At 46.2% G+C, this 12,500-nt stretch overlaps 1 protein-coding gene across 1 annotated transcript in view; it reads left to right on the plus strand.

Annotated features, from left to right (window-relative positions):
* The window catches only part of tanc2b (tetratricopeptide repeat, ankyrin repeat and coiled-coil containing 2b), a gene marked incomplete at both ends in the record, with an annotated part of 99,602 nt that overhangs the window by 22,336 nt on the left and 64,766 nt on the right, over positions 1-12,500 (plus strand). Inside the window, 4 exon segments of the mRNA XM_080746875.1 lie at positions 498-536; positions 3,210-3,494; positions 5,679-5,803; positions 11,701-11,932. Coding sequence (XP_080603001.1) covers positions 498-536; positions 3,210-3,494; positions 5,679-5,803; positions 11,701-11,932 — 681 coding nt within the window.

Below are 12,500 nucleotides of genomic sequence, written 5' to 3' on the forward strand. Positions count from 1 at the left end.
TTCTTTAGACCAAAAAAACTCATTGCTTTGCTGTTTTCACAAATGACAGATCAGGACTCTTCCTGACAGAAATGTTTAAGTCAGGAGATGTTACTTTTGCTTCTACTCCATGAGACCTCAAGTTCTGCTGCTGGGTCTGAGCTTCATCTTTAACACTCAGTTCACAGTCTGACAGCATGCAGCTAAGCACGGCCATAAAGCAATGATATGGGCGTGTGTATGTACTGTATATATACTGTATATATGAGTGGCAGCTGTCAGCTCACGTGTCAGCGTACGTACGCGTCTGCTTGAAGAATGTCACTTTAATTGCTGCACACCTGCTGCCCGCTTACATTCATGTCCTGCTTTTCCCTTCTCTGTCTCTCTCTCTGTGTCTCTCTGTCTCTCTCTCTCTCTCTCTGTCTCTCTCCCTCTCTCTCTCTCTCTCTCTCTGTTTCTCTGTCTCTCTCCCTCTCTCTCTCTCTCTCTTGCATTTTCTATCCTATTCGTCTCAGCTTCAGCTAATAACTCCCATGCCTGGCAGTCGCAGTCACGTAAGTCTGCTGCTTTACGTCGATGTGTTTGTGTCTGTTGGTTTGTGTGTGTGGCAGGGGCGTCAATTGGGTATGGCAGGGGTATGCAGCTGCCATACCCTGGGTCCAGGGGGGAAAATAAAAGTTACGTTTAGTTTAGTTTAGTTTAGGTACGTTTTTCAAGAAAAGGTTGACTATAGCTCCTTTAAATTACAGTAAAATAACTACAAATGCAAAATGTTACAAAATGGTCACTTTAACAATCTATTATAATTATATTCTGAACACCTTTATTCTCCCCATCTTGACAGAATGGTATATTCCCAGGTTCCGCAGGTCAGCTGCACAGGTGCAATGCATTTTTGTTAATTGTGGCACGTTTACTAACATGCCATGTTTAGCTGCATTTGAACAACCATTCCAGGCTGCCATATCCAGCCCAAGAAATTGCAGAAACCCGGGGAAAAAACTGACAAAACCCGATTTTTCGCGAGGTCTTTGCCACACCCTAGCTTTTGCTGAACTGACGCCACTGCTGTGTGTGTTTGTTTATCCGTATTTGTTTGTGTGTTTGTTTCTTGTTTTCATGTAGAGGAGAATCTGGAGTGCAACCTGCATTCTGAACACATTGTGCCAGGGTCACATGCAGTGTCAGACCCAAAACAAGCCTTTTCACATCAGCCATTCTCTGAGGACAGAACACTTGATGAGTCCAGGATTAACCAGTGAAACCATAAAAAAATCTACGTATCCACAAGTTTCCAACGTCCCATCATGCATTGTGCAGAAGGCGTGCAGACATTTCCGGTGTCGCAGCCGAGTGTGATCTACAAGCTCACAGCTGTTTAATCTGCGACGCGACGTGAGCTTGTATGTCTGCTGTTAACCGGAAGTGTCCTGCAAATAATTCTACAGTAAATTCTGGCGGAAACAGGTGTATAAACTCCAACACTGTCCTTTGAGCCTGGCTCACAATCATCATTAGATAATCACCTAATCGCAATTATTTGACATCATCACACACATCTACACAACTATTTAAAAAGAAAAGTTCAAAACCAGCCGATCTACTGAAACTTTACTAATCAAAACACTCCTTCTAATCAGGTTCGTGCTCAAACTAGGAGCGTGCCTGGACACGTGTGTGAACTGTGAACTCTCATTGTGTTTAACTCTTCAGGAGACTCACTAGTCAAGGTTGAGTGAAAATGTAGTTGTTTGGGAGTTCAGTCACCCTCCATATATAGAGTTGTTTAGCTTGTTGTCCATCCTGGATTCCCATTTCCTTCAGTTCATCAAGTGTCTCAACTGTTCATGTGTGGATTCTTCATTCACTGAGCTGTAGAAGAAGCAAACTGAAATGCTACATGAATGGGAGGCTTCACTGTGTGAGTGGCTCATATAGGACTTTATGGAGGTGAATTAATTATTTCCTTTTAAAAACAGTGCTTCCCAAACCTTTTTATCTTGAGACCCAGACGGTGTGTCTCTCCTGAACTGACCCAAACAATGCATCATGAAACCACTTAAATCTGAACTGACCCAAACAATGCATCATGAAACCACTTAAATCTAAAACAGCAACAATAGCAGCTCTCATGGTGACATGGGCTGATGTCTACAAGCTTCTTCTGCATGTGTTCTTTGTAGAGCGGTGCCAGCCGCTCCTCCATGTGACCCAGTGTGTATGCATGTCTGTCTGTATGAGCATGGTGTATATCTGTATGTTATGAGGACGGCCTCAACAGTTGCAATACCGCTGGGTAACCAGGTGGCGCTGTTGAGCAGCCTTGAAATTAATGGACACCTCAAGAATACACCACGCACGCACGCACGCACGCACGCACGCACGCACGCACACACACACACACACACACATCCATCCCTTTTTTGTTTCTGAAAACTCTTTGAGAAATTGTAGGGTAAATGCAACCTCCACAAACCTGTTTGAAAACTGCTTAAAAACACTGTCTATTATCCAACTGTCTTAAACTACATGTAATGTGTTTTTAAAAGCACAGGCTTCATTCCATCCTCCTCCTTAGTGGTTGACTTTCCACAGGTGCTGCAGCCCACTGACTAACCTGGTGTAATGTCTCCCCCTAGTGAGCAAAATGGCCTCTGCAGGCTGAGTGATATTATACATGTATAATAGACCTTATTCACACTGCGGCCATCTTGGATCACATGACCACATGGGGTGGCAGCCTGCATTACAAACCGTTGTAAACAATGGAGCGATGGTCCCAAAATATGACTTCTGTTCAATTTATTTTTACCAAATCGACAAATGGGCAGATGACAACATCAACATCCCCAAAATGATTAAATAGAAGGGCTACAGTAACTGGATTGATTACATCCACGGTAACGATATTCAAGGTAAGTTAGGTTGCAACCTTACTGTGTACAAAGACTTGCTATCTGTGCAGTGCTTGCTCCACCAGCATATTAACTATTTGTTGTTAGATTGTTCCTGATTAATATGCAAAAATCACGATACAGTAAGTTAATATGATGGCAGAGCAAGCACTGGTCTGCACAGATACTGTAGCAAGTCTTTGTACAGAGTAACATTACAACCTAACTACCATGAATATTGTGGATGTGGATTCTTTTGAATCATATTCGTTGCAGTGCTCATCGCTCCGTACCGGCCCCAGAACACTAACATTATATTTCTCCTCCCTACAGTGCGCTTCGCTCCGTACCGGCCCCAGGACATCGCCCTGAAGCCGCTCCTCTTCGAGGTCCCCAGCATCACCATGGACTCTGTGTTCACCGGGCGGGACTGGCTGTTCCAGGAGGTGGACGCGCAGCTCAACAGCGCCTCCGGTGGCGGCGGTGCGCGCGGCGTGGTGGTGGTGGGGAACATCGGCTTCGGGAAGACGGCCATCATCTCCCGCCTGGTGGCGCTGAGCTGCCATGGCACCCGCATGAGGCAGATCGCCTCCGACAGCCCACAGGCCTCGCCCAAACGTACGTACAGATCTATTTATAGATCTATAGACCTATAGACAGCCCTCAGGCCTCGCCCAAACGTACGTACAGATCTATTTATAGATATATAGACCTATAGACAGGCCTCAGGCCTCGCCCAAACGTACGTACAGATCTATTTATAGATATATAGACCTATAGACAGGCCTCAGGCCTCGCCCAAACGTACGTACAGATCTATTTATAGATATATAGACCTATAGACAGTCCGCAGGCCTCGCCCAAACGTACGTACAGATCTATTTACAGATCTATAGACCTATAGACAGGCCTCGCCCAAACGTACGTACAGATCTATTTATAGATCTATAGACCTATAGACAGTCCGCAGGCCTCGCCCAAACGTACGTACAGATCTATTCATAGATCTATAGACCTATAGACAGCCCGCAGGCCTCGCCCAAACGTACGTACAGATCTATTTATAGATATATAGACCTATAGACAGCCCTCAGGCCTCGCCCAAACGTACGTACAGATCTATTTATTGCGACCGTCAGGTCGCATTTACTATCAAACCCTCCACCGGCTGTCCGTCAGTCAGTCCGTCAGTCAGTCACAAGTCACACGTCACACTTTTGCCCTGCTCATATCTCCACAACCGTTGCCCCGATCCATGCCAAATTTTGCACACTCCTTGCCTGCCAAACCACCTCCATCAACTCTCACATGCCCCTCTTCTAGCGCCACCATGAGGCCGATTCTTGCAAAACACATTTTTGGACACTACTCCTACAATTTTCTCCCTAAAATCACGCAAATCGGTACACAGTATGTCTACACTCATCTCATCAACATCGATCTGTCCCATTTAGCGCCACCTTCAGGCCGATTTTTAAAAACACATTTTTGGACACTACTCCTACAGATTTGGCCCTACAATCACGCAAATCGCTACACAGTATGTCTACACTCATCTCATCAACATGGATCTGTCCCATTTAGCGCCACCATCAGGCCGATTTTTTCATACACATTTTTGGACACTGCTCCTACAGATTTGGCCCTAAAATCACGCAAATCGGTACACAGTATGTCTACACTCATCTCATCAACATGGATCTGTCCCATATAGCGCCACCATCAGGCCGATTTTTAAAAACACATTTTTGGACACTACTCCTACAGATTTGGCCCTAAAATCACGCAAATCGCTACACAGTATGTCATGTCATCAACATGGATCTGTCCCATATAGCGCCACCATCAGGCCGATTTTTTCAAACACATTTTTGGACACTGCTCCTACAAATTTTGCCCTAAAATCACGCGAATCGGTATACACTTGCTCTACACTCATGACATCAACATGGATCTGTCCCATTTAGCGCCACCTTCAGGCCGATTTTTAAAAACACATTTTTGAACACTGCTCCTACAGATTTTGCCCTAAAATCACGCAAATCGGTACACAGTATGTCTACACTCATCTCATCAACATGGATCTGTCTCATATAGCGCCACCATCAGGCCGATTTTTTCAAACACATTTTTGGACACTGCTCCTACACATCATGGCCTAAAATCACGCTGCGACCTGACGGTCGCTTATCTCCCGATTAGGGAGTCTTACTGGTAGATATATAGATCTATAGACAGCCCGCAGGCCTTGCCTAAACGTACGTACAGATCTATTTATAGATCTATAGACCTATAGACAGCCCTCAGGCCTCGCCTAAACGTACGTACAGATCTATTTATAGATATATAGATCTATAGACAGGCCTCAGGCCTCTCCTAAACGTACGTAAGGTAGATCAGCGCCCACACCCTAGGTGGGGTTGGTGAAAGGGCATTTCTGTGTGGAGTTTGCATGTTCTCCCCGTGTCTCCTAGGGTAGAGATACCCTTGCAAAAAGTATGCAGTGATCCTGGTCTCTATACTGCCTCCCCCTGGCCAGCCGGGGCGCCTGATAGAGGGGAAAGGAACTGGTTGGAATAACGTGTTCCTTCCACGCGCTACGTCCAAACCGGGGAAACTCCACCCCCTGTCAGGTGAAAAGAAGCGACTTGGACTCCTCATGCATAGAAGGAAGCATGCGGTCAGTGCATTGCTCTCCCCAGGTTGGCAGAGGGAGAGCCCAGGATTACAGTAGATAATTGTTGCAAAATCATGGGATAAAATCTTTAGACAGAAATAACACACTGTGTGTTGTGTCTCCAGATGGGGAGGGTCTGCCTCTCAGCCAGCCCCAGCCTCAGCACGGGACCCTGGGAGGGGGGAGCTGTCCTGGGACCCCCGAGATGAGGAGGAGACAGGAGGAGGCTATGAGAAGACTGGCATCTCAGGTACCCTGGTGCACACACACACACGCACGCACACACGCACACACGCACGTACGCATGCCCGCACAAACGCATGCACGTGTGCAGAGAGACAGCGTAGCGTCTCAGTAAACTATAGCATCATAGAACGCAGAGGGTAAACTATAGGATCATAGAACGCAGAGAGACAGCGTAGCGTCTCAGTAAACTATAGGATCATAGAACGCAGAGAGACAGCGTAGCGTCTCAGTAAACTATAGGATCATAGAACGCAGAGAGACAGCGTAGCGTCTCAGTAAACTATAGGATCATAGAAAGCAGAGAGACAGCGTAGCGTCTCAGTAAACTATAGGATCATAGAACGCAGAGAGACAGCGTAGCGTCTCAGTAAACTATAGGATCATAGAACGCAGAGAGACAGCGTAGCGTCTCAGTAAACTATAGGATCATAGAATGCAGCGAGACAGCGTAGCGTCTTAGTAAGCTGGGATCTAGGTAAAGCAACAACTTAGCTGTTTGTGTTTTATAACCTGGTGAAAGTGATCTTAAAAGTGTGTATGTTGGTTCTCTAAATATAATCAATGTAAAGCATTAAGACAATCTTGTGACTGAATAATAGCTAACTGGGTCCATTAGAACATGGCTTTATTTCATCCACGTCCTGAAAAGCAGTGGTTTTGGACAAACGGTTTCCGCCCTGAAAGTGACTGCAGAATATGAATGATGTTGCCTTCTTTTCTCCTTGTTATGAATTCATATCACAAAGTTTGCTTGATGCGGCAGTTTAATGTGACGACGTTCCAGCATTCACTTCACTGCAGTCTGTTATGAGATAGACACACACGCACGCACGCACGCACGCACGCACGCACGCACGCACACACACACACACACACACATACACACAGACAGACTCACTCGGTTCTTATATGACTGAAGCCCCCCTATTTTAGCTTCTCTTCTCTCTGTATTCACAGCACATACTGACTCACAGACACAGTGATTCTGTGTCTGTCTTCAATGCACAACGTAGACAGCACCCTTTAAAACCATCCTTGTAGCTTAAAGCCAGACAAAGTACTTTTACTTGAGTACTGCACTTAATTATGTAAATGCTTTGAGTATCTGTACTGTACTTGAGTATTTGTAATTTTGGATATGCTCTCACTACCATTTCAAAGATAAATATTGTACCTTTGTCTCTGCTACATTTCCAGGATATGAACTACATTATGAATGAACAACTCACAAGCCCATATCACATAGTGAAAATAGCAGATCTACAAGCTATATTCGATAGCATTTGACTGTCTAACCTACACTTGTAGTGTAGTAATGTTTGAGCAGGAGTCTCTGTGTACTGAGGTTGAATATTTCATCCAGCACTGCTAAAAGGCACAACATGTTCTATTTATGCTTCATCTCTGTGTCTGCTAAGGGGTCCCTGCTTCATCTCTCTGTCTGCTAAGGGGTCCCTGCTTCATCTCTCTGTCTGCTAAGAGGTCCCTGCTTCATCTCTCTGTCTGCTAAGGGGTCCCTGCTTCATCTCTCTGTCTGCTAAGGGGTCCCTGCTTCATCTCTCTGTCTGCTAAGAGGTCCCTGCTTCATCTCTCTGTCTGCTAAGAGGTCCCTGCTTCATCTCTCTGTCTGCTAAGAGGTCCCTGCTTCATCTCTCTGTCTGCTAAGGGGTCCCTGCTTCATCTCTCTGTCTGCTAAGAGGTCCCTGCTTCATCTCTCTGTCTGCTAAGAGGTCCCTGCTTCATCTCTCTGTCTGCTAAGAGGTCCCTGCTTCATCTCTCTGTCTGCTAAGAGGTCCCTGCTTCATCTCTCTGTCTGCTAAGAGGTCCCTGCTTCATCTCTCTGTCTGCTAAGGGGTCCCTGCTTCATCTCTCTGTCTGCTAAGAGGTCCCTGCTTCATCTCTCTGTCTGCTAAGAGGTCCCTGCTTCATCTCTCTGTCTGCTAAGAGGTCCCTGCTTCATCTCTCTGTCAGCTAAGAGGTCCCTGCTTCATCTCTCTGTCTGCTAAGGGGTCCCTGCTTCATCTCTCTGTCTGCTAAGAGGTCCCTGCTTCATCTCTCTGTCTGCTAAGAGGTCCCTGCTTCATCTCTCTGTCAGCTAAGAGGTCCCTGCTTCATCTCTCTGTCTGCTAAGGGGTCCCTGCTTCATCTCTCTGTCTGCTAAGAGGTCCCTGCTTCATCTCTCTGTCTGCTAAGGGGTCCCTGCTTCATCTCTCTGTCAGCTAAGAGGTCCCTGCTTCATCTCTCTGTCTGCTAAGGGGTCCCTGCTTCATCTCTCTGTCTGCTAAGAGGTCCCTGCTTCATCTCTCTGTCTGCTAAGGGGTCCCTGCTTCATCTCTCTGTCTGCTAAGAGGTCCCTGCTTCATCTCTCTGTCTGCTAAGAGGTCCCTGCTTCATCTCTCTGTCTGCTAAGGGGTCCCTGCTTCATCTCTCTCTCAACTAAGGGGTCCCTGCTTCATCTCTCTGTCTGCTAAGAGGTCCCTGCTTCATCTCTCTGTCTGCTAAGAGGTCCCTGCTTCATCTCTCTGTCTGCTAAGAGGTCCCTGCTTCATCTCTCTGTCTGCTAAGAGGTCCCTGCTTCATCTCTCTGTCTGCTAAGGGGTCCCTGCTTCATCTCTCTCTCAACTAAGGGGTCCCTGCTTCATCTCTCTGTCTGCTAAGGGGTCCCTGCTTCATCTCTCTGTCTGCTAAGGGGTCCCCACTTTGCTAAGGGGTCCTTGGTCTGAAAAAGAGAGAGACACTACATACATTGTGAACTATTCATGGTAGAATCACAGCTCTCTCATAGACTCCAGATGTAAACAAAGAATATCCATATCATATTAAATATTACACAACAGGAACTGTAGTTCCGACCGATGCAATCTGATTGGTTAAAAACAGGCTCAAACGATCATGATGACAGCAGGCCGAAAAGCTTCTCCAATGAAAGATCTGCTGAATATTTTGCTGAAATCAATGTTTTATTGACAGAAGCAGCTTACAGTTGGTTTGTAATGAGTTTCTGTGTGCTCAGACTCAGAGATACTGAAACAACAACAGGAATGAGGAAGTAGATCTTGCCATCAGGTGATCAATAGTTCCAAACAAACAGTGCAGTGTCAGTAGAACAGGGGTTCCCAAACCTTTTTGTCTCAGGGCACCCCATAAATATTTATTTAATCCGAGGCACCCCTACATTATAATTATCACTCCCAGCACCTTATATTTATAGCATATCGTCGTTGTCGGGTGGAAACCTTGTACAGTATGTCCAAAACCGTTAGTTTTGTATTTATCATCTATAAAATGTACTAAACTAGTGAAGACAGCCGATCTACAAGCACGTGTGCTTGTAGATCGGCTGTTTTCACTAGTTTTGTGCGACAGTCTTGTATGATGAAGCAGGGCTTTGCTTTACCAAAAGACGTACACATTTGAAACTTGGAGATACGAGGTTTCTGCCCGACAGTGACGATATTTTAGTGATTATGTTGTGAGGAAAACGTTGAGATAACAGCCATTTTGGTTAGAACTGACTGGAAATAACCAGCAGAGAGCTATTAGGCCTGCTTAAGTCTGTATTCATAATTGAGCTCAAATCCACCCCCCCCCCTTCTGTCTTTTTGTTTTTAAAGCTTTTATTTCTCTGAGACCACAGAGAAAATAACATTCCATTAAGATCCTCCTTTATTGTTGATTCACGCACGCATGCACACACACACACACACACGCACGCACGCAAATATGGTTGTGTGTGTGAGTGTTTAGCAGGTGTGTTCTGTGCCCGTCCTCCCGGATGGCAGTGTGTGTGTGTGTGTGTGTGTGTGTGTGTGTGTGTGTGTGTGTGTGTGTGTGTGTGTGTGGCATCAGTCAAGTCATGTTGGCATGGCGCCAACAGGCCCCGCCTACTCCTCTCCAGACGAGGAGCGGAGGCGGGACAGATGTTCACTCACATCTGTCTCTGTAATTGGCCAATCAAATGTACACCTTATGCCCTGTCTGTCTGTCTGTCTGTCTGTCTGTCTGTCTGTCTGTCTGTCTGTCTGTCTGTCTGTCTGTCTGTCTGTCTGTCTGTCTGTCTGTCTGTCTGACAGTTCAATTCAAAGGGCTTTATTGGCATGAGAAAACATACGTTTACAAAGCAGAAGTATACACAGTACAATACAATCAAAACAAAAGGAGTGTAACAGTTTCCATGCATCAAGATTACATGCAGACAGAGCAAGGATGTAAACACCATGGTTAGTAGTCTTTAAGGTGGTTGTTTTCCATTTGATATCCTTCTCCTATCACAGCAGCTCACACATCTTGCTGCTGTGTTTGCACATTGTTTTACTTCACCCAGCAGGTATGGGAGTTTTTATCATTGGTCATGTTTTCAAACTCTCCTTGGGTGGTTATGATCTGTGGGAAGTATATGTCTCTGATGTCTTGGTACAGTGGACAGGTGGTCAGTATGTGTCTCTGATGTCTTGGTACAGTGGTCAGGTGGTCAGTATGTGTCTGTGATGTCTTGGTACAGTGGACAGGTGGTCAGTATGTGTCTCTGATGTCTTGGTACAGTGGACAGGTGGTCAGTACTCAGTATGTGTCTCTGATGTCTTGGTACAGTGGACAGGTGGTCAGTATGTGTCTCTGATGTCTTGGTACAGTGGACAGGTGGTCAGTATGTGTCTGTGATGTCTTGGTACAGTGGACAGGTGGTCAGTATGTGTCTCTGATGTCTTGGTACAGTGGACAGGTGGTCAGTATGTGTCTGTGATGTCTTGGTACAGTGGACAGGTGGTCAGTATGTGTCTCTGATGTCTTGGTACAGTGGACAGGTGGTCAGTATGTGTCTGTGATGTCTTGGTACAGTGGACAGGTGGTCAGTATGTGTCTCTGATGTCTTGGTACAGTGGACAGGTGGTCAGTATGTGTCTGTGATGTCTTGGTACAGTGGACAGGTGGTCAGTATGTGTCTCTGATGTCTTGGTACAGTGGACAGGTGGTCAGTACTCAGTATGTGTCTCTGATGTCTTGGTACAGTGGACAGGTGGTCAGTATGTGTCTCTGATGTCTTGGTACAGTGGACAGGTGGTCAGTATGTGTCTGTGATGTCTTGGTACAGTGGACAGGTGGTCAGTATGTGTCTCTGATGTCTTGGTACAGTGGACAGGTGGTCAGTATGTGTCTGTGATGTCTTGGTACAGTGGACAGGTGGTCAGTATGTGTCTCTGATGTCTTGGTACAGTGGACAGGTGGTCAGTATGTGTCTCTGATGTCTTGGTACAGTGGACAGGTGGTCAGTATGTGTCTGTGATGTCTTGGTACAATGGACAGGTGGTCAGTATGTGTCTCTGATGTCTTGGTACAGTGGACAGGTGGTCAGTATGTGTCTCTGATGTCTTGGTACAGTGGACAGGTGGTCAGTATGTGTCTCTGATGTCTTGGTACAGTGGACAGGCAGTTAGGAAGTTAGGGTTAGGGTTAGGGTCTATCCATTCTTTAATCCAGGGGTCTTCAACGTTTTCAGGCCAAGGACCCCTTAGTTGAGAGAGAGATGAAGCAGGGACCGCCACAACCTGTTCATAGATTCCATATAGTTTCATTGTTTGACAGCACAATCATCAGTGTATTTTCGATTCATGTCAATTTGTGTTTTCAGATATTTAACCACTTAAACCGTCAATACTTAATAAACTTGACCTCAGAAGTACTCAGAATATGGACACAGAGGTTAATATAAAAAAAGGGGGAAAAAAGGTTTCTATCACTCAGTTTTGGAGGACCCCCTGTAGTAACTCTGAGGACCCCCTAGGGGTCCCGGACCCCCTGTTGAAGACCACTGCTTTAATTTAACATAATCTCTATCTCTTTCTGACCACTAGGTGGTAGCGTACCACTACTGATAATAATATCATTTCTCTCTGTGTCCACTAGGTGGTAGCGTACCACTACTGCCAGGCGGACAACGCCTACACCTGCCTGGTTCCAGAGTTTGTGCACAACGTGGCGGCTCTGCTGTGTCGCTCACCCCACCTGGCAGCGTACCGCGAGCGCCTGCTCCGCGAGCCCCACCTCCAGAGCATGCTCAGCCTGCGCTCCTGTGTGCAGGACCCCCTGGCCTCCTTCAGGAGAGGGGTCCTCGAACCCCTGGACGCACTTTATAAAGGTAGGATGCACCGCAGTGTTCACTTCCTGGATTAAAACCATCACTTTATAAAGGTAGGATGCACTGCAGTGTTCACTTCCTGGATTAAAACCATCACTTTATAAAGGTAGGATGCACCGCACTGTTCACTTCCTGGATTAAAACTATCACTTTATAAAGGTAGGCTGCACTGCAGTGTTCACTTCCTGGATTAAAACCATCACTTTATAAAGGTAGGATGCACCGCAGAACCATATTTATTGTCTCCACCAGAAATCAGGGAGAGACAAATGTTTTCGCCTCAGTCCGTCCGTCCGTCCACAAAGTTTGTTACCAGCTAATCTCCGGAGGCGTTGGCTCGGTCGCTGCCAAACTGAGCACACACACTCCCTGGATGCCCATTCAGAACCTGTGCTCCACATTTTTCACATAGGCCTGTTCTAGCGCCACCAGGAGGTCAATTTGTGCAAAACGACCCTTTGGCCAGTACTCCTACAGATCTTGTCCAAAAATCACGCAAATCGGTAGACAGTATCTCTACAGTCATGTGATCGACATGGATCTGTCTGATTGTCCATATTCCATCCTG

Source organism: Nannobrachium achirus (assembly GCF_963921795.1).
Source record: "Nannobrachium achirus genome assembly, chromosome: 18".
Classification (NCBI taxonomy): domain Eukaryota; kingdom Metazoa; phylum Chordata; class Actinopteri; order Myctophiformes; family Myctophidae; genus Nannobrachium; species Nannobrachium achirus.